Source organism: Tiliqua scincoides, chromosome 2, assembly GCF_035046505.1.
Source record: "Tiliqua scincoides isolate rTilSci1 chromosome 2, rTilSci1.hap2, whole genome shotgun sequence".
Classification (NCBI taxonomy): domain Eukaryota; kingdom Metazoa; phylum Chordata; class Lepidosauria; order Squamata; family Scincidae; genus Tiliqua; species Tiliqua scincoides.
This window is the reverse complement of record NC_089822.1, coordinates 123,805,426-123,825,681: the sequence shown is the minus strand read 5'-3', so window position 1 is coordinate 123,825,681 and position 20,256 is coordinate 123,805,426. Positions and strand designations below refer to the sequence as shown.

The following is a 20,256-nucleotide window of genomic DNA, read 5'->3' as shown; positions in this document are numbered from 1 at the left end:
GAGCAGGTGCTGGCAGACCCCCCTTGTAGTATCTCTTGGGATCAGACTAATGGTGTGCCTGAACCCATGTTTACATGGCATTCTTACCTCCTTAGCAGGAACAATAACCTGCTCTTGCTTTGGGGAAAGGGTCCCTGTAACACCATGTCTTGTGGAGAGACCAGGGTGTGGGTGTAAAGATGGATAACTGGGAACCTGAGAGTGGGGGGGTGTAGTCCATTCTGCAGCATGTGTAGAACAAGTCTGGATCTCATTCCTAGAATGCTCAAAGAGCAGCCAGACCCAAATCATGTATTGGGTCTTTGCCATGTGATTGTGTAGGTGCGGTCTCAGTTGTGCTTGTATGTAGCTGCTATAAGGGGCCATGGCTTGCATTAGGGCTGAGGCGGTAGATTATGCTTAACCCTTTAACTGTGTGCTATTTTGCCAGAAATTGCACCTGGTTATTAAGGTGAGAGGGGAGATGGGCTAAACCCCCTACTCCCCAAAGAAGCCCACCTGGAGGTTTTTCCAGTCCACTGCTGTTTCCTCCCCCTTTCCTGTGCCTGCGGAGTGGAGGGGATTCCCTAAAAGGCACTTTTGCTGGCCAGCCTTCATTATTTTAGACACACTCTGGAATGTTTACACAACATCATTTCCAATGTTTCCTGGGCAACAGGAGAAAATATTTACTGCCCTTTTGCCGACCAGGCCTCCCTCCTTCATGGAGACAAAGGGCCTTGGCCACGTGCCTTGTGTTCCAGGCGCCCGCACCGCACCGGCTGCATAGCTGAGGAGCTGGGAGAGACAAATCGGGTGCCAAGGCCTTTTAAGTGGTCTGTGTCCCAGCCCCCTTCCCCTCCTTTTTGTTGTCTGCTCGGAGGCAGCAAACTGCTCTGGCCACCAGGTTCCAAGCTTGCTTGACTTTGATCATGGATGGAGAAATAGTGGGTTTTGCCCTCTTCGGCTTGGCAGGGCAGCATGCCTGATTGGCTGAATCAGCTTGTTTAGCCCGCGAGGGACTGTTTGAACAGGAATTATGGGAAGCTTCCTCCACTTTTGGGCCCTGGCGAGGCATGCATGGCCTTCTTGCCAATATCCTTAATCAATCAAAACCAGGCCCCTCTCAAGTGAGGGCTGTTAACAAATCAAGATTTGGAGCCAATAGCTCCAGGGTTGATATCCTGAGATGCACAACCCCTGTTTACATTCCAGGTGGTTTCTTCCATGCTCTTCTCCCCCCCCCCCAACTTTCCTACTAGCCATGAAGGTTATCTCTGGGGTGCTGTACCCTGTTGTGAAGAGACCTTGCTGCAACTTATAGTAATGAGCATTTTTTTAGACAATCAGAATCCTTTGTCTCAGCCACCTGCACTTCCAAGTTTTCTTCTCCATCCGTTCACCTTTCGAATGTGTAAAATCAAAGCATAGAGTGATTTAAATAGGTTTGAGCTTTGTTCCAGAGGTTTCTCAAACAGAGGTAGATAAGAAAAAAAGGATCCTGTATTGCAAGATGATGCGCACACTTCAGGCTTTGTGGGATCTATGTTGTTTTTTACTAAAACCACCTGGTATTGTGGCAAAATTGTGGCTCTGAAAATCGGGCTTCCATTTTGAGTTAAGGAACGAATAGGGTGCCTCTGGGCATCTGCTCAGCCCAGGAGGTTATGTTTTGTGCCAGAACCGAGCTCACAGTTCTCTTACACAAAAATCCACTTCTGGTTTTCCCCGAAGCTTTCTTCATGTCTAAAGCCCACTTTTGATACAGAAAACCTTTTTGCTGCTGCAACCGTTAAATTGAGATTTGCTGCAAATCCCTCATCGATCTACCTGTAGATGTTGATCTACTTTCTACTCACTAGTGCTGCTTTCTGCAGAGGTACCTTCAGAGCTCCCTATTTACTCCTTACTTACTTACTCAAGAGAACCCCCCCCCCTTGACTTGGCTGTGTAGAAGGACCCCAATGCTCATAAGTGCCTGCCAACAAAAGTGACCACCTATTCTGGTTGGGGAGTTCATAATAGCAATGTTAAAATTGCAAAATGCAACATAATTCAGCTTTCTCTTAAGTGTAGTGCCAAATTACTCCTTGACTGCCCCAAGAAAAATGGTTCATACCACTTTTCAGCTATAAGCGATGGTGAAGAAAAACAGGCGAACATAGATCCACATGTTGACTTGTGCTTGCTGACAGTGAGGCCTCTGATTGGCTGAACTGATGAGACATCACTAAACATTCAAAAGTTTTCTACCCTCAGGAAGTGAGCAGCAATGGGATATTTGCAAACCAGCTTCTATGGGAGGAAGGGATTTTGTGATGTTTGGTGAAAATTAATGCCACACACAGACCTTGGGGCTGGAGAGTCTGGGGCAAGGGAAGGTGACTGAAGGGAAGGGGGTAGAGTAGGCAGTAGGATGAAGAACCAGAGGAAAGAATAGATTGAGAGCAGAGGTGAAATAGGATGCTGGGGAAAGAACATTAATGGAGCCAAGAGTCAGTTGTGCAGGGCCTGGATTTCTCACACACTGGTTTGATTGCAGGTGTCTAATTGTCTTATTAACATAAAAAGGCCCCACTGAATCAGGCCAAAGGTCCATCTAGTCCAGCTTCCAGTGGCCTCACAGATGCCTCAGGGAGCACACAAGACAACAAGAGACCTGGATCCTGGTGGCACTCTCTTGCATCTGGCATTCTGAGGTAGCCTACTTCTAAAATCATTGAACATACATATCATGACTTATAATCTGTGATGGAGTCTTCCTCCAGAAATTTGTCCAATCCTCTTTTAAAGGCATCTAGGCTAGATGCTATCACACACATCCTGTGGCAAGGAGTTCCAAAGACTAATTACACACCGGGTAAAGAAATATTTTATTTTGTCTGTCATAACTCTCCCAACAGTAAATTTTAGTGGATATCCCCTGGTTCTGGTGTTGTGTGAGACGGAATAGACCATCCCTTTATCTATCCCCTGCATAATTTTGTATGTCTCAAGCACGTCCCCCACGGAACCTTTTTTCTAGACTGAAGAGCCCCAAATGCTATAGACTTTTGTCATAAAGGAGGTGTCCCAGCCCAGTAATCATTTTTGTTGCTCTCTTCTGCACCTTTTCCATTTACACTATATCCTTTTTGAGATGTGATGACCAGAACAGGACACAATACTCCAGGTGTGGCCTTACCATCAATTTGTACAGTGGCATTATAATATTGGCTGTCTTATTCTCAATACCTTTTCTAATGATCCTAAGCATGGAATTAGCCTTCTTCACCACCGCTGCCGCATATTGGGTCAACACTTTCATTGAGTTGTCCCCCAGGACTCAAAGATCTTTCTCCTGATCTGTCACAGATAGCTCAGAACCTTATATATGAAGTTCTGATTTTTTGCCCCCGTGTACATTACGTACACTTACTTTAATTGAAATGCACCTGCATTCCATCTGCTCACATTATCAGAGTAAAAAGTCCAGCTTCTCACATCAGTGGACCACAGTGGCTTTTGTTATAGGGAGTCTCCCTAAGTTGAGAGGGGAAAAATATTTTAGCTCTACATAGCATACTTGGTCCAAGTTGTGGTTTGGAAGCAAGTTATGGCTTTGTTATGGACCGCTGTACGAATGAGAGATTCCTGCTTCTGAAGGAGGCTGTGCTCTATCTAGTGGACCGGAGGAAGCAACAGAAAACTTTCCAATTCCCTAGCGGCTATAGAACAGAGTAAGGGCAATGTATAGCTAGTCAGCAGAAATGTCTGACACCTTGAGCAATCTTCTCAAATCTCCTGTTTTGATACCTCCAGCTGTCAGCAAATGGTTTCTCTGTCTCCTTTTATCTTGGGGAGCATTCTTTTCCTTCTGGTTTCTTCTGGCCATTTTCTTCATGACCAGAATACTATGGCCTGAAAAGTGGGGCTGAACTGAAATTTTGGGAGTTCCAATTTCATTAGAACTTTTGCATGATTGATGAGGAAGAACCTTTCCCAAACCACTAAGCAAATTGCACACAACCTGAAAGTACATATTTGGCTTTGTCCAAGTTCAGAACACTAATTTGTGTATTAGAGCATAAAATGAGCCTTGCTGGATCAGGCCATCTATTTCAGTTTCCTGTATCTCCTGTGGTCCACCAGATGCCTCAAGACAACAAGACACTTGTATCCCATTGCCACTTCTTTCCATCTGGTTCTGATATTGTGCAAGAGAAAAGAACTTCCCTCTTGATACATTTTAATCATGTCCTATTAGGTGCCTTTGTTCTAGATGGCAGTTACCCAAGATTTGATCCATCACAAATGGCTCAGAGCCCACGTGTGTAATGTGAAATTTTGATTTCTTGCCCCAAAGTACATCACTTTACACTTGCTTACATTAAAGCACATCTGCTATTTTCCCGCCCAGTCCCCCAGTTTGGAAAGATTCATCTGGAGCTCTTCACAATCCATTCTAGACTTCACCACCCAAAAAAGTTTTGTGTCATCCATAAACTTGGCCAGCTCTGAGCTGATCCCCAACTCCAGCTCATTTATAATTCTTGGGGCATGCAACTTATCACCTCTCTCCATTGTGAACAGCAGCCGATTCCCTGACAGTTGAGTTTTCTCAGGATCATTTGGTGGGGGTCTGTGTCAAACATCTTCTTAAAGTCCAGGTTCTCCAGAAGTTCTCCTAGCCTCTTTCCCAAACTGCATAGCTGAGATGCTTTGTTTCCTTTTTCACAGATGATGGCAAGATCTTTCATGGGAGTGGAGTAGGGGACCCCTTTGGGCCTCGCTGCTACAAGGGAGACATCATGGGCTGTGGGATCATGTTCCCACGTGACTATATCCTTGACAGTGAAGGTGAGGATTGAGAGCTCTGTGCATTGGAACACCAAGTAAGGCAATTCTTAAGTACGTTGTAGTAGAGGCTTGAGTATCACATGCAGGTGTTAATGGACTCTGATCTGGGTTGAAGTGTTTTTGCAGACCATGAAGTATCAAGGTGGGCAACCATAGTTCTTGGGGCCACATCTGTTCCTTGGAGGGCTGGTACCATCAGGCCCAAAGTTATCATGAAGAGTGTATGAAAGGAGTAGCAATCGTGCAGTTTGCTGTTCTGTGGACTTGGGCAAGGTGGTGCAGCCCTTGATCACCACCCTCCAATAAAGCTAGTAACTGGCCCAAATTGTACAGGAAGTGTCACCTCTGTGTGTGGTGATGTCTGTGGGATTTTGGACGGGATTGAGGATTAGAGGACGGGAAACGACGGTGTGATTTCCTTCCTGTCTAATTGCGCAGGACCAGGACTCCTTGGACAAATTATGGCCATGGGTCTCCTTTGGGACAGTATATAGAAGGGGACTGAATGTGCTCCATGGCAGGTTTCTGCACAATTCTGTAAACCTTTTCTTTTGGGCAGAGTGGATTGGACTAATTCTGCAGTGTTCAAAACATTCACTAGCCTGTTGAAATCTTTGAGGCCCATGTGCCTGTGTTCATCATTTATGGTCTAAAAGTAACCAGATTATTTTTTTAATACATTTTTGTAAACCTTCCCTGCTTAGTGGTCTGTAGGCTGTATTGCCAGAGGTGACCAGGTGAGTGGCTGCTTACACCTCAATCCGGTGGCTTTGGAGGTGCTGTATCTTCATATTTTTTTAGGCTATTGGTGGCCAATGTGGGCTTGTTTCTTACTTGGTGAAGAAGCCACTCTCCATCTTGAGGACTCTGCCAGAGCAAAGGGGTGCCACAGTTCTGTAACCTTAGTCTCCTGCTTCTTGGGGAAGGGAAGTGCCAGCAGTTCTGAAGGGGAAAGATGGATAGGTAAAGGAGAGCACAGTTTGTTGTGGGGTAGCAGAGAGGAAATTGCAGGAGGCTGTAGATCCGAGTCAGAAGTTCTGTGCCTGTCCTTTAGGATTATTTCTACAACAGGAGGTATTGACTCTTCACCAAAGGTGACATGGATTTGTGGGTGCCCCACAGGTGACAGTGATGACAGCTGCGACACAGTGGCTATCAGGGCCAAACCACGAGGTGTGAGAAATGTCCTGTATCTGCACCAGGAAGCTGAGGAAGAAGACGATGAAGAAGAGGACGGGGAAGATATGGAGCAGGAGCATGAAGGCAAGAAAGTTGTGGTAAGTGATTTGCTGACAGATGCTAGGGAATCAAAAGATGTGTTCCCTATAGCTGCCAGAATGGCAGGGCTGCAACAGTCCTTGAAAGGCCAGTAGGTACGAAATGGGTCCAAAGAAATGAAAAGCAAAGAAAATAACAAACCGATAGTGCTTTTATAATTAGCCTGGAAGAGCAATAGTCATGGCTTAAACCAGGGGGTTCCCAAAGTAGGCATCGAAATGCCTTGGTGTCACAGCACACTTGCAGGGGTATAGTGAGATGACCCTGTTGGCCTCCCCTGCCTGTTCCCCCGGGTGCCACCATCTTGGATCTCACAAAAGTTTGCAAGATGCAAGTTGGTGATGCCCGTGTCTCATGAGATGTGGGTGCTGCCATCTTGGATACTAAAGGCATAAGAAGTAACACAAGGATATTAGACGTTTGATGGGGTGAGTTGCATTCTGTGACTGCATGGTGCAAGCCCAGGAGCCTCAAGATCCAGCATGCTGAAATCTTTGTTTTAACCACTTAAATCTTATTGCTATTCCAAGGCACTGTATATGGTTCTCCTCCTTCAGAATCTGCGAGGTAGATTACTTTAGATACTTGCCTATAAGTCGAGAAATTTCTGCCAACAAATTAAGTGTAAATCATCTCCTAGCCTTATCTGTGAGGTCACTCGGGGTCAGGGCTCTTGTAGCAGTAGAGATAATGACAGGGCAATCAATTTCTACATTGACCAGGCTTCAAGGCAAGCTGCAGCCAAAGTTAACCTTTTCATTGCTCCTGAGAAAAAAAAGCCAGCCAGGGCTCAAGGCTTCCATTTAAATCAAGCAAGCCTCCTTCTCTTTAGCAGACCCGTCTGCACCGTCCTTCCATTTTGGAAATGTTTGGCAGAGGTCTGTGTTTTTTTTAAACACCAGGATGTAATCCTTGTTTCCTTTTGAAACAAAGTCCAAGGCTACAATTCAGTGTACAATTGCTTAACACCTATGAAAAGCAATGGGTCTATTAGGTTGCAACTAGTTGCAGTTAGGTTGTGACTGCTTGCTCACACTCATTCCTTATTGCTTGTTTCTCCGCTGTGAAATGAATTGCACACTCCTGGTTATGTGTGATAATTTATATATGTAGAGCCTCTGGCTTAACACACCTTTAAAGAAGGATTTTATTAATGGTTCTACTGGTATGTTTTTAGTGCACTTACTCTGATAGTGTTTACCGAAAGGGTGTGAAGACCAGAATTTTAAAAGTTAATGAATAAAAATGTATCTTAGGATCTTTTACTATATTTTTTCATATACTGTACAGTTCTTGGGTAATAATTACTGGTAGGTTATTTTTCAGGATCTTGCCTCAGGTAAAATCAGACAATAGTCAGACTCCCCTGTAAGTTTAACCCCTGACTTATCTGAAAATCATAGAAAATGCCATGATTTTTGGCTCAAAACCTGCCCTCAACTTATATGTGAGACTGACTTATACTCGAGAATCTGTGGTAGGCTGAGAGAGAGTGATGAGCTTCATTGCTGACCAGAGATTTGAACCCAGGTCTTCCTAGTGAACATGGAACACTTTAACCACGCTGGGTGGTTTTATGATGTGTAATTTAAAAAAACCCAAGTTTCTAGCTTGTGGCTGCAAGCATAGCCTTGAAAATGCCTGGAAATATTTTAAAAATTGAGATCTGGGTTTAAGAATAAGCAGGGTTTTTAGGAGTTGGGGCATATTTCTTTATTACTAGTTGCTCCCTGTACAGGCTGAAAAATTACTCTCAGTAAGCAAATTTCCCCTAATTTAGACAGGTCATAGCCTTTTTGTGTTAAATTTTTCAGACCATTTTAAAATTAGAAAGCATGTGAGCAGAGCCTAGCAGAGTCTCAGAAGCTGGAGCAAGGTCATGAGAGAATGGGCAGAGAAGGAAAAAGTGGACTGTCATTTTTTACAAAATGAAAAATGAAAAAAATCAGCAAATGAAAGCCAGGATTCTGAATTCTGTGCCCACTTGGAAATTCATTTTGGTGCTTTTAATACATATGTGCAGAATATATGCCATCCTGGAATCCAATTTATTGCATCAAGAAGAAAAATATATGGAGTTACTGTATTGCGCTGTTTGACCACAGTCAGAAAAAGGAGTTTTTAATCTTGTATCTCATTAATCCATCTGTTTCAGTCTCTTGCTATTTTCATTCCGCCAAGTGCTGGCCAGGGATGAGTTACAGTTTCTTCTGCAAAAGATCTGGCTTGCTATGACACCTCAAGGCTTTTTGCTTCTCTCATTGCCTGCAGATAGAAGATCATCTCTTTCTTTGAATATCCTCTTATCATAATCTCTTAGCTGGGTTTATGTTTTGTTGCTGTGTTAAGGGTGCCTCCTAGTGGCTTGTTTCAAGAACAGCTTCTGCATGCCTACTCTGAAGATAAGTCTCCCTCCTTCCAAAACTTGGAGGAATCTCTGCAATCTTGGTTTGCGCCAGCTCTGTTCCCCTTGTGAACATGGGCTAACCAACTACGTAAAAGCAAGATGTGAATGGCACCTTGAGAGCAAATCATCAGGGTTGGGACTTAGGTAGTTTTTGCACTTTAATTGCAGTATTAAAATAGCTTACCTCCGTCCCTCTGGAGCTGATAGTCAACCAAGGCTGGGTTTGCAGAAGCTGGTCTTGTGCTCACTTCCTGCCGCATATCTTGACGACCAATCGGTTCACACCAGGATCTTTTCTTCCTCTGCCTGGTTCAGCAAATACAGATTCAGCAGCTCAGCTGACTCTTAACAGTTCTGACTTTCACTTCCTTTTTTTTTTTTCACTTCCAGGTGTTCTTCACACGCAATGGCAAGATTATTGGCAAGAAAGATGCTGTGGTTCCATCTGGGGGTTTTTACCCTACCATTGGCATGCTGAGCAGTGGGGAGAAAGTCAAGGTGGATCTGCACCCACTCAGCGGCTAAGGATCGGGGAGACCAGGAATCCCATCACTCCTTCTGCCATTCCTTGGGGCTGGCCAATTGATTGCTTGGGGATGTTCATCACTGCACTTCCAGCCTCTGTCTTAAGAGGCAACATTTTGTCTGTGGGGCCATATAGGTGTCTGTCATCATCTGAGCCATGTATCTTGTCTCTTTCCTGCTTGATAGCAGCTCCTGTTAGGTCCTTGTGCTGCCTGATGCTGGAAAAAATCTTGAGCCTTGCGTATCCAAGCTGGTCTGAGGAGCCCAAGACTCGCCCTACTCACCACGTTTCATCTGCGCTTCCCTGAGCGGGCAGTGTGGCTTTGAAATGGGTGATAGTCACTCCCTGATCTTTGGAAAGAAGGCTGAGAAGTGGCCTTGTTTAGCTCATTGGTTCCATACTGCAAGCATGTATAGGGCACAATGGGGTATGTTGGTGGAGTTGCTCATGGAACTCTGCAGCTCCTCTTTACCATGGACCATGTGACATTGCTGCAAATATATTGGACACTTGTCACCCCTCTTCACCTGTTACATGCTAGCCCTATAGAGTCTTAACCATTTCTTAGCCTGTCTTTCTTTGGATCCCTCACTGTGCAGCAAATTCCCCCCTTCCTCCTTGCATATGCTCATTTTTCCAGCTAAAACTCCTTTGCTCTTAGAAGATAATGGGCCCCTACCGTCTTTCCTACAAGAGGACCCTGTGCCAGTTTTGAGGCTGGTGTGAGAGAATGCTAGGTGTCTTGGGAAGGGGAAGAGAAAGGGAATCTGTATTTTTTCTGTGTGATAGGACCAGCTTCATCCACACTGTCTCCTTTAAAAAGTTGATGCAGGAGCCCTGTTACAGAATTCTCTTTTGTGAGTTGTGCCGGGATGCCTTCAGGTCTTCTGTGAGGGTGGGCAGTTCTTTTTCCCACCCTCACAGGTATTTATTTACCCCAAATAGGGTAGCAGGTATGTATAGGAGAATGCTGGCTGGGGACGGGGGATTGGATGCAGTTTTCTGGGTGCAGTGCTGCTGTATGTGTCAGTTCACTTTACCTGTCATGTTGGGGTGGGGGGAGGGGAGGGAGAGGCATGGAACACAAATCATGCCCTGCAGTTCATTTCAGAAGATTAACTCTTCCCTCCCCATAACTAGTGCTAGTCCTGAGTGTGCAGCGCTGCCTCTTGTATTGATCCTCTGGGTCACTTGTTCTCTGCATTGTGCTTGCTCTGTTGTAGCCCTTGCCTGTTCTTCCTCTGAAGTTAACAGTTATGCGGGAAGGGTTAAAAAATGAGAGCCTGAAGGCTGTCTTGATGCCATTTGGGGCAGATATGGCTAATACGTAGTAGGAGAAATCCAAGAGCATCAGCTTCCTTCAGGGTTGGGGTACCAGGCAGGTAAAAGACAAGCCAATACAGACTGCAGCTCTTAGGCAGCCTTCCTGGACAAGTGACAGTTCTCTGGGAATGAGACTGAAGATTGTGTACTGTCTCCCCTCTCTGGTGTACTTTGTCACCTGGTGCTGTTGTGACCATCCTGTTCTATAGTGTGTGGGGCAAAGACACTTCAGGCTTAAATGTTGTCTTATCAGCAACCCTTGCTGATTTTTGAGAATGAGATTTCATCCATTTTCAACTGTGACTAAGGCTGCTGTTTTACTGGTTTTACTGATGAATGCTATATTCTCCCCCCCCCTGCAGAATATATGGGGCAAGATGGGGGAAGCTGTGAAATAATGCAAGCAACCGCCTTTGGAGGGAGCCAAACTAATGTATCTCCCTCCCTATTGTGGCCTGCTCTGGGGCTGTGCAGCTTGAGGATACACGTCTAAAGAGAGCACTCTCTTATCTAGCTCTGTGTGCCTCTTTCTCGCTGCATTGCTGTTGACAGAATCTTTATATACTCAGTAAAGCTGAAATTTCCATATTTATCCAGCACTTGAAGATGCTTCTACCTTGTTTAATGTGCATTTACTGCTTTTGCTGCCTTATCTTTATTCAGACTTACAGTTTCATGTGCTGCCTGCCTTTCTTCCCAGTTCTTCAGTTTGTCCTTATTCTCTTACCAGGAAAAAACATCAATGAGTTTTAATGTTTGGATAGTAAAAAGTGGGGAGTAGAAGACTGATAGGACAGGCACAGGACTTGCTGGAAAGGCTACTGCATCTCTTCTCCCTGCAAAATCTAATCACCAGCAACACCAAGGAGAATCAGAGAGACACACTAAACCACCAGTGCTGGAGCAGCCACTATCCCCCTATCCAAGGCTAGCTCTTCCAACAATCCCCTTCTCTTCTCCCACCTGTTTTGGGGAAACTCATGTCATACTGGTTAGGATACAATACAGGGCTCAGAAACTTGTCTTAGAGAAGGTGTGTCTTCCTTTGTGCATAATATGTAGCTGAGTCTAGGATATCCTATACAGGATTGCATATACAAGGTTGCATAGCTCAGTGTTTCTCAATCTGTGAGTTGTGAGCCTAATGGGGTCATAAAGCCTCATTGGGAGGGATTACAGCAATCTTTCAATGCCTGTGCAGGAAAAGGCTTGGATCCAGTCCAATAATGGTACTGAGTTCTTGATGTAACAGCCTCTTCTCACTGTCTTGCCTCACAGTGCAGGCTGTTATGTCACAGGGTTGGTGTGAAGAGTCAGGGTGAAATGGGATGGGCAGAATCGGTCATAGGGCCCCAGTCTCATACTTCATTTATTTGTAGGGGTGATGGCATGAAAAGAGTTGGAGTAGCCAAACCTCTGTTGTGGGGTCAGTAAGAATTCTTGCAACATGAGAGATGCTGTTTGATTTTCAGAGAGAGGATGTATTTTTTTGCCTAGTCAACAAGAGGGGCCTGCAGTGCAGGTAGCCTCCAGCGGGGTAGCTGAATCATAATGCAACTTTTAGGTAATGAGCAAAAATCTGGGTCCATCAAGAGTGATGGGTGGCTGGGGCCTGCTGATGTCAGCCTTTTTGGCCTTAGGCTACTAGGTGTTCATACTGCACGGGAACAAACCTAGTTGGATAAAACTCTGCAACCCATGCCCCTGCTGAAATAAGGCAGATGAGACGAGAGTTAAAGCAGCACACTCATGTGTTGAAAAAGCCAGAGCAGGCACTGTGGATACTGTTTTTCTTGTGTGTTAATTTTAAGGAGTAAACAGGAATTACATTGCCATTTGTACACAAGGGAGAAAAATACAGATATAAAAAATAACCAGGCTTAGTGCTACTACCCCCCCCTGCATAGATAATATATTATCAAGACATCTCTGCCTAACACTCATATATAAATTCTTTATTAGACAAAAATAGAACTCTGTACTAAATCCAAACTCTCCCCTTTTCCCTCTCAGAGAGTTGGAAGCTAATGGCATTGCCCCATTTCTGCCGCCACCTGCTGCAAACCATATGGCTTGCCCCGCTCAGAGGTGCCTAAAAAGGCAGGGGAGATGCACACAAATAAGGCACAACTGCAGTCATCTTGAATTTGTTTCAGTGTGTCCCACCAGTGAAAATTATGTGCGATAGCAGTGCTTGATGGATTTATGTATAAGGAGTAACCTATGACTTGAAGTGGAAGCAGCTGTCCAAACTGGTAATAGATACAGACCCACACATTTTCAGTTTTTTCTTTTTAAGCCCAGTCTCTAATTTATAAGGAAGGAAAAATCTAGAAAGATGTAGGTAACGCATGCGTGAAAACCTGTTTCTGAAACAGGTCTGCATAGGGCCTCTGCCTTGCCAAGATTTCTGCATTTCACCTATTCTTGTTCCTTTCCACGTGACCACTCACTCTTGCATGTATGTACAGAGGTATTAAGCCATTTCTGCCCAATGTTGCATATACGCAACAGGGACCAAATATGAACACCTGTGGCCCAGGCAGAATTAGGGATAAACCTCCTCTACTTATAGTAGTGTTGTAGAATATGAATGGTGGAAGCTTGACCTGCCAGGTGCAGAAAGCTGATAGTTAAAAAATATGTTAGCTGTTGGGGGTGTGTGTGCGTACACGCTATAAAATACTGAAGAATTCATGTTCATTAGACTTATTCCAGTACGAGTCGGTCAGCTTCTGAAGTTCTTCAGAACTGAATTCAGTAAAGCAAATATAACCACTTTTAAGCTAGCACCTCCAGTTTCAGCTTCCACCTCCAGTTTCAGGTACCAGCAAGGAAAGGACAAGGCAGAACCACTTTGCTACACTTTTAGGTCAAACAAATAAGAGTTTCCTTGAAGAAGATGGGTTTCCATGCCCTAACAGCTGCAGGAACAGCTTTCCCCCCCTAGAGTTCCCTGGTGGGGGAAGAAGGCACATGAGGTAAAAATTCCCCAATCAATCAGTGCAACTGCAGGCCCAGGAGCCCACCCCCTAATTCAACACTTGTATGTATATTTCTGTTAAAGAAATGAGACTACCTTCACACAGGAGGAGGACTTTAAGGAACACTTAACAAGGCAAAGCCATTTTATAGATGATGACAATGAGGGGTCAGGTAACCCCCACAGATCATCTTGCCTTTTTGTCATGGAGGAAGGACAGCCTTTGCAGCCCCCCCCTTCAGTGAGAGAGCGACACTCCCACCAAGATAAACTGCACACGTCCCCTGCTCTTTCATGAGATTCAGCCACCTCTCTCATCTCCACCCTAGACTCCTTTATCACATACACTTGCCCAATGCCACAAATGCTGCACCATCATAGAACCTGGAGAAAGGCAGCCAAGGTACCTTGTACTCACAGTAACTGCTTCAGTGGATGGGCTCACATTTTGTGCAAAGCAGCTGCAGCTATTCAGGCCTGATCTTCCTGCTATGCATAGTAGAGACCCTTTGGGCTATGGGCCTTGTTAACACAACTGGGGTATTTTCACTAATGAGGCTTAAAATACCTCTGACTGCAAATCAGGTTTGCAGTGTGGCTGAAGACCCTATGTTTGGTACATGCCTTTCTGCCTTCTCCCTGACGTGACCTAAAGTTACAGAAAACCTTCACTGACGTTCTTGGACTATTCATAGGGCTTTGTGTTCTTCTATTGCACTGAATTCCACCCATTGAAGATAAACTGTCCTGTAAATAGTGCCAGAGGAGTTAACTCCCAACATCAGGAAGGCAAAGCACGTCAAAAGTCTTCAGCTGCACAAGGTCTTCCCCTCTTTCAGCTCATTTGAGCCTCTGGTTAATAAGCAGAAAAAAAGCAGAAGAGGCATTTTAAAATCTCACTGAGGACAGCCTTAAAGAGCTGTAATCCTAGTGTAGACAGCTTCTATAATCGATCACGGTTTCTTAACATCTTGTTTCCCAACTGAAGTAGTTGCATAAGTTTAGGAGATTATAGGCCCAATGGAAATGAACTGTAATGATGGGCTAATTTACACACAGTTGGAGGTAAATGTAGAACTGGGAACACTGGCTGTTACTTCTCTGCTGTAAAGTCCCTGAATGATTTGCAAGGAAGCTGAGGCAAGTACTCACTCTTGCCTACCACCTTTCCATGCAAACTTCTTCACCCAGTTGCTTTCTCTCTCCCCCCCCCCCAAAAAAAAAAAACAACAGGATAAGGGAGACAGTCTACCTTACAAACAGCACTACTCTTGGCATCTTTGCAGTGGAGAAATGGAAGCCAGGGTCCCCAACCACAAACCAGGATTTATGTTTGCCACAATCCAGAGCTTAGCCCACAGAATACAATACATCTAAAGCCTGGGTAGTGCCACATCTTGACCTGTCCGGAGTAATTCGAACTCCCTTCTTTTACCATGACTGTATGAGATGCTGTATTTACAGACAGCTTCACATCTTCATTGCTTCCCCGTGACGTTAGCCCCTGGCTGAGCCATGGATCTTTGGCTATTCTCACAGAAAGGCCTGCTGACAGGAGGAGACATGCAGCTGTGTGCCAAATTCCTGCCGATGTTCTCTCCGCTAGCAAGAAGATGCAAGGAGACATGCAATCTTTACTCCTGTCATGGGATGCTATCCTGGTGGCTCAGTCTCTGCCTCTTTCCGCTTACAGAGAGAGCAGTGGGTGAAAAGGGGAAAGAGCAGGGGTGGAAGCAGACAATCACTAGAGAGGATTTCCCTAGGCCTGCCTGCTGGCCCAATCAGAGCTTCTCCCCATTGCAGGGGCTTCCTTCACATGAATGATATGGAGCAGTGGTCAAGTTGCAGAGGAGCAAATGCCAGGCAGAAGGCCTGGACTAGCCTCCCAGCTCCCTTCATCTCCGATGAGTCCCCAGCATAACCTTGGTAATGAAGTTGACAATGGCTGATGCTGGCTGCTCGGGGTCTAGCTCAGCAAAGAGGTGGCAGACGTTCTCACATGGGCTACCCTGCTTCTTGGCCACAAAGCCGAAGATCCTGGAAGAGACAGAGCATCCTTTCATAAGAGTGTGTGTGTGGGCAGTTCTGAATTCTGACTCCGCCACTTGCACCTGCCCTAAGTTTATGATGTGCTGACCTGCTATAAGACAATTGTTGAGGTACTGCCATGTCAAGAAAACAGTGTTGCTAGTCTTCTCTCACCCTAACCATTTAAGGCAGCAGTTCCCAAACTGTCCACTGTGGTACCACAGTGCTATGGGAAACTCATAGAAGTGCAATGAGGTGTCCCTGGTAGCCTCTTCTTCCTAGCTCTCCCGGACACCGCCATGTTGAATTGTGTGAGATCTAACATAATCCAAGATGACAGCACCCAGGAGAAGAGGCTGCTGTGAAAGAAGTGCACCATGACCCATATTCTGTTTGGGAACTGCTGGTCTAAAGGTAAGGCTAGGAGAAAAGACAAATGAATAATTGTTCTTAGTGTAGCTCTAAAAAAATTCCTTGTCGCATTACAGCAAGCAAGACAGGAACAGAGCTCTATGCTTACTCCACCGGAAAGGACAACATTTTGAATCCCCTGTGCATGGAGTGAGCGGGAGAAGAAAGCGAAGCTATAAACCCCTTCTCCACACAGGGAGAAGAAACATACAGTATAGTTGGATGCTGGCATCCATGGGGGTTCTGGGAACAGAATCCGTAGGTGGGCCCATAGGGGACCTCCAGATGCAACTGGAGGTGCCCTCCAGCCATGTCTGGAGGTGTTCTGAGGCGTGGGGAGGTTCAGTGCATCTTAGTGGCCTTCAGCAGGCCCTCCAAGACATGAAGAGGCAGTACGCAGCCTTCCTGCACCTCAGAACACCCCTGGACATGACTAGAGGGCACCTCCAGGTGCACCTGGAGGTTCCTCTATGGGCCCACCTACAGATCCTGTTCCCAGAACACCCACGGATTTGAACAATGCCTACCCTTTGTCTCTGACAAGTTAACAGGATGAGTTTGGCTTTCTCAACACTTACTTGGATGTGGTGCCATCCGGGTTAGCCCACCTGCAATTAAAGAAAGAGTCATGTCACGTGAGCGCGGATGCATTTACTCCCCTTGGCCCCTCTGTCTCTGCAGGCCAGTCTGCTCAGGGGGCAGGATGCGATAGCAGGCTCCCGGACACTACAGTCAATTCTATTACTTAGTGTTGCAGGTGGGGAGGTGCCTTTGTTGTTTAATACTCCTCCATGTAAGAATGTGTCTGCAAATGTAAAACAAACCAGCACAGGGGGAGGGGGGGCTATTCCCAGGTCACTCCCTGCTGTGCCAGGTTTTCAACTGTGGGGTATTTTTTTAAACATATGGGAAACATTCAAGTGCACCCAGAGCCTGAAATGGTAAGAGTCCACTCTACAACCTCTGCACTTTCCACCTCTCTTTGCTACAGGCGTAGACCAGATCCAAAGCACAGGGGCTGGGATGGAATAAGCCCTCTCCAGCACCCAAGGGGTCATACAGACCAGCCTCTTCCAGGTGGTCTTCCACAACTTTAAGGCAATGGCAATGTCTTAACTTCTCATAAAGTAGTAACAGTGCCAAGGGCCCTGTGTGCGCACAAGTTTCATATGTGGAAAAGCAAACTTCTCCAGTCATGGCATGAGTGTGCCATGTGGCCAAGTCAGGTGGTTACCTCCTGTCCTGGGGATCCGTGCTGCAGAAGGTGACGCTATTGACAGGATAATGGCGCCGGAAGAAAAGCCTGCAAGAAGAAGAAAGTTCTGAATCAAGGGAAGGAGCGAGGACAGAGTGCTCAACCGTGCTGGAGCTCTTCCATAACAGATGCTCAATAGCAGGAAGGGAGAAGAGCACAGCATGTTGAGATGGGCTGGAAAGATGGCACTGCCATAGCAGGGACTGGGAAAGGAAGATACCAGGCCAAGAAGCCAGGCCAAGCAGGGGTGGTAATCCTGTTGTAGATCAACTCACTTTCTCTGGTTGTCTGTGAGTGTGATGCCCTGGGCCGACACCTTGAAGTGCACAATGCTGGCAGAAGGACGAGGTGTGGTGCTCAGCGTGGTGGTGGTTGCCTTGGCCACAGCCTGTGGGCCTGTCAGGGACTCCGTTTCCACAGAGCTCAGGTATAGCACACTGCAGGCTAGATTTTGGGATGGGGGGGGAGAGAGAGAGTGGTCACCCATGTCCAGAAAAAAGGCTTTGTGCCTTCCGTACAACATGGAAATCTTCCTCCACTTGACTACTAACAGCAAAATAAGTTGTGGAACAAGTCTGCATTAACTATTAACAAATTCAGGACTGTGACTCCTGGTTAGAACGTAGCTTAGCCCTGGTATGGAATTTGGATCTGAGGACACAGTGGGTCCTCGGTAGCTATGGGGGAATCTATTCCAGGACCCCCTACAGATACCGAATGCTGCAAATAATGAAATCTGCTGGTGAACCTGGCACAGCACGATAATTACTTACCAATGGGTCATGCCCGGCCCTCCAGAAGTAATATGCAGCCTTCTCAGAAAGCCTCCCAGATGCGACCAGAAGGCCTCCCTGTGCCTCAGAATACCTCTGGACGAGAGTGGACTATGCCAGTGTACTCCAGAAGTGCCTTGCAGTCACATCCAGGGGGCGTTCTAGGACCTTTCAGCTGCAGGCACGGCATCCACAGATACACAAGTCTGCCGATGCTGAACTCGAGGGTAAGGAGGGCCCACTGAACATAATCAGTTGAGGATGAATATTATTATGGTTAACAGTATTTATATACTGTATTTTTCGCTCTATAAGACGCACCTGACCATAAGACGCACCTAGTTTTTAGAGGAGGAAAACAGGGAAAAAAATATTCTGAACCAAATAGTGTAATAAAATATGTCTCTCCGCTGCCCTGTTTCCATGCTCCTTAGCATATTTTACTACCTCTAGTTTAAAAGGAATTTTATATGCTAGCCTTTTCTGCTTTATCATCCTTGCACTGGTAGCATGAGGTACTGTAGTATTTTTCTGCAAGTGCATTGTCACTAAGTGCTGAACATTTGCATTACCACTGAGTGCCTGCATTTGCATTTCAATTTGCATTTGTATTACCATTGCATTTGCATTTGCATTACCATTGAGCACAGGCAGGACCCTGGTCAGGGGCAGAAGCACCTGCTAAGGAGGCTCTGCTGCCCTGAGAACGCCTGCAGCTTTGCAGTATTCGCTCCATAAGACGCACACACTTCCCCCCCCACTTTTTGGGGGGGGAAAAGTGCGTCTTAAGGAGCGAAAAATACGGTACCGCTTTTCAACAAAAAGTTCACAAAGCAGTTTACAGAGAAAAATCAAATAACTAATGAATATGTTAGCAACACAGCCCTTACCTATAATTATTTCATTAAATTGCTGTATATCTAAAGAAAATATTGTCATCACTATGTCCGGCCATTATATTCCCCCTAGTCACGCACATGCACAGACGGCCCTCTCTCTCAACTTGGATGTTTACCTGCTCCTTGCTTCAGCAGGTCAGCAGCCGTGCTCATATTGGTGGGTACAGCCAACTCTGGGCTCGCCTCCATGAGATCTGAAAAGTGAAAGACAGACAGAGAGGAAGTGACAGTGTCCAAGATGTAGAGAGTCAGCATGAAACAGAGGTTACAGTCTTGGGCTTAGACAGGAGAGACCCAAGTCCAAATCCCTACTGGGCTCCCAAGTATGTTGGCTAAGCCAGCCTCTTTCAGTCTAACCTAGATGGTGGTGGTGACGACAATATACCACCCCATATGTGATGAATAAATAAAAGCACCCAGGAGGCTGAGACCAGGCTACATCTAGATGTCTGCTTTTAGTACTAGGTGGGGGGACACAGTGATGCCCATTCAGCTTCTGTAAACCTTCCCAGGACTGTGGTGGTGATGCTGGCCAGTTTATGCATACTAGGAACTAGGAGGATTGGCGTACATAGCTCTTTCAAGTGCTCCCAGCACTTCACATCCATTTTCTTGTTGCAGACCTCACAACAACCCTATGAAGTAGGTTAGCATTACCACAAGTGGGGGGGGGGGAGCTGTGACTGAAAGAGATTTGTGGCACATGATTTTTAGCTCAGTCTCTTGGGGCCCAATCCTAACCAACTTTCCAGCACAGAGGCAACCACAATGCAGCCCTGTGGTGAGGGAACAAATGTTCCCCTGCCTTAAGGAGGCCTCCATGACAGCCCCTATCACAGGATGCAACACACACCCTGCTGGCACAGCTGCATCAGTACTGGAAAATTGGAGAGGATTGGGCCCTTAGTCACGACTCTCCAACAAAGCAGCGTGGATGGCAGGGTGTAAAGTCATGGCAGTAGCTAAACTCGTTAATTGCTATTTCCTGCAGAGGTGCAAATCTGTCTCCTTCCCCACAATTCCTAACCACCATCCTCTCTCCTTTCATGTTACCAGGCGAAGAGCTCATCAGGACTTATAATGCATTTCTTCAGATTTCAGCTCTTTCTCTCAAGGGCTCACCTTTGCTTGGGATGTGGAGGCAGCAAGGCAAGGAGATGGGGGTGATGGAATGCTGGGATACCAGGGCTGGCAAGCTTCCTGCAAAAAGGAGGACAGGCACAGTGAGGGACAGGTGAGGGCTACAGCCCAACATCCCAAACTCTTTCCTTCCCACCTTGCCTACAACACAGCATCTCCCTCCTTACTCAATCCAAAACTTCCTTAGGGAAGAGCACAATTTTTTCCTAGTGCCAGCCTCCTGGAGGTGGTCATCCTCCCCTAGATCTGTAGGGTTGGCACAGGTGGAATGCCTGCTTTCTTTACTGCCACTCACCAAAATAGGGTTCATTGTTGCAGCCCTTGATCTTCACCCCCTTGGGCCCAGTCTCAATAAGAAAATGGCGCACCAGCTGCTCAGCTGGGTCTCCTACAGCAGAAAGAAGGATGAGAGACA

At 46.1% G+C, this 20,256-nt stretch overlaps 2 protein-coding genes across 6 annotated transcripts in view; one reads left to right on the top strand and one right to left on the bottom strand.

Moving 5' to 3' along the window:
• Window positions 1–10,655, top strand: part of SPRYD3 (SPRY domain containing 3) — a 72,508-nt gene extending 61,853 nt beyond the window's left edge. For both annotated transcript variants that reach the window (XM_066613875.1, XM_066613874.1), the window contains exons 9-11: window positions 4,699–4,818; window positions 5,941–6,095; window positions 8,894–10,655. In XM_066613875.1, coding sequence (XP_066469972.1) covers window positions 4,699–4,818; window positions 5,941–6,095; window positions 8,894–9,028 — 410 coding nt within the window. In that variant the 3' untranslated portion in view covers window positions 9,029–10,655. The remainder of the gene's footprint in view (window positions 1–4,698; window positions 4,819–5,940; window positions 6,096–8,893) is intronic.
• Window positions 10,656–12,134: 1,479 nt separating this feature from the next.
• The window catches only part of TNS2 (tensin 2), a 119,582-nt gene continuing 111,460 nt past the window's right edge, over window positions 12,135–20,256 (bottom strand). For all 4 annotated transcript variants that reach the window (XM_066613867.1, XM_066613870.1, XM_066613868.1 and 1 more), the window contains 7 exons: window positions 20,137–20,229; window positions 19,824–19,901; window positions 18,818–18,895; window positions 17,305–17,473; window positions 17,009–17,077; window positions 16,353–16,382; window positions 12,135–15,372 (listed from right to left, as the gene is read on the bottom strand). In XM_066613867.1, coding sequence (XP_066469964.1) covers window positions 15,231–15,372; window positions 16,353–16,382; window positions 17,009–17,077; window positions 17,305–17,473; window positions 18,818–18,895; window positions 19,824–19,901; window positions 20,137–20,229 — 659 coding nt within the window. In that variant the 3' untranslated portion in view covers window positions 12,135–15,230. The remainder of the gene's footprint in view (window positions 15,373–16,352; window positions 16,383–17,008; window positions 17,078–17,304; window positions 17,474–18,817; window positions 18,896–19,823; window positions 19,902–20,136; window positions 20,230–20,256) is intronic.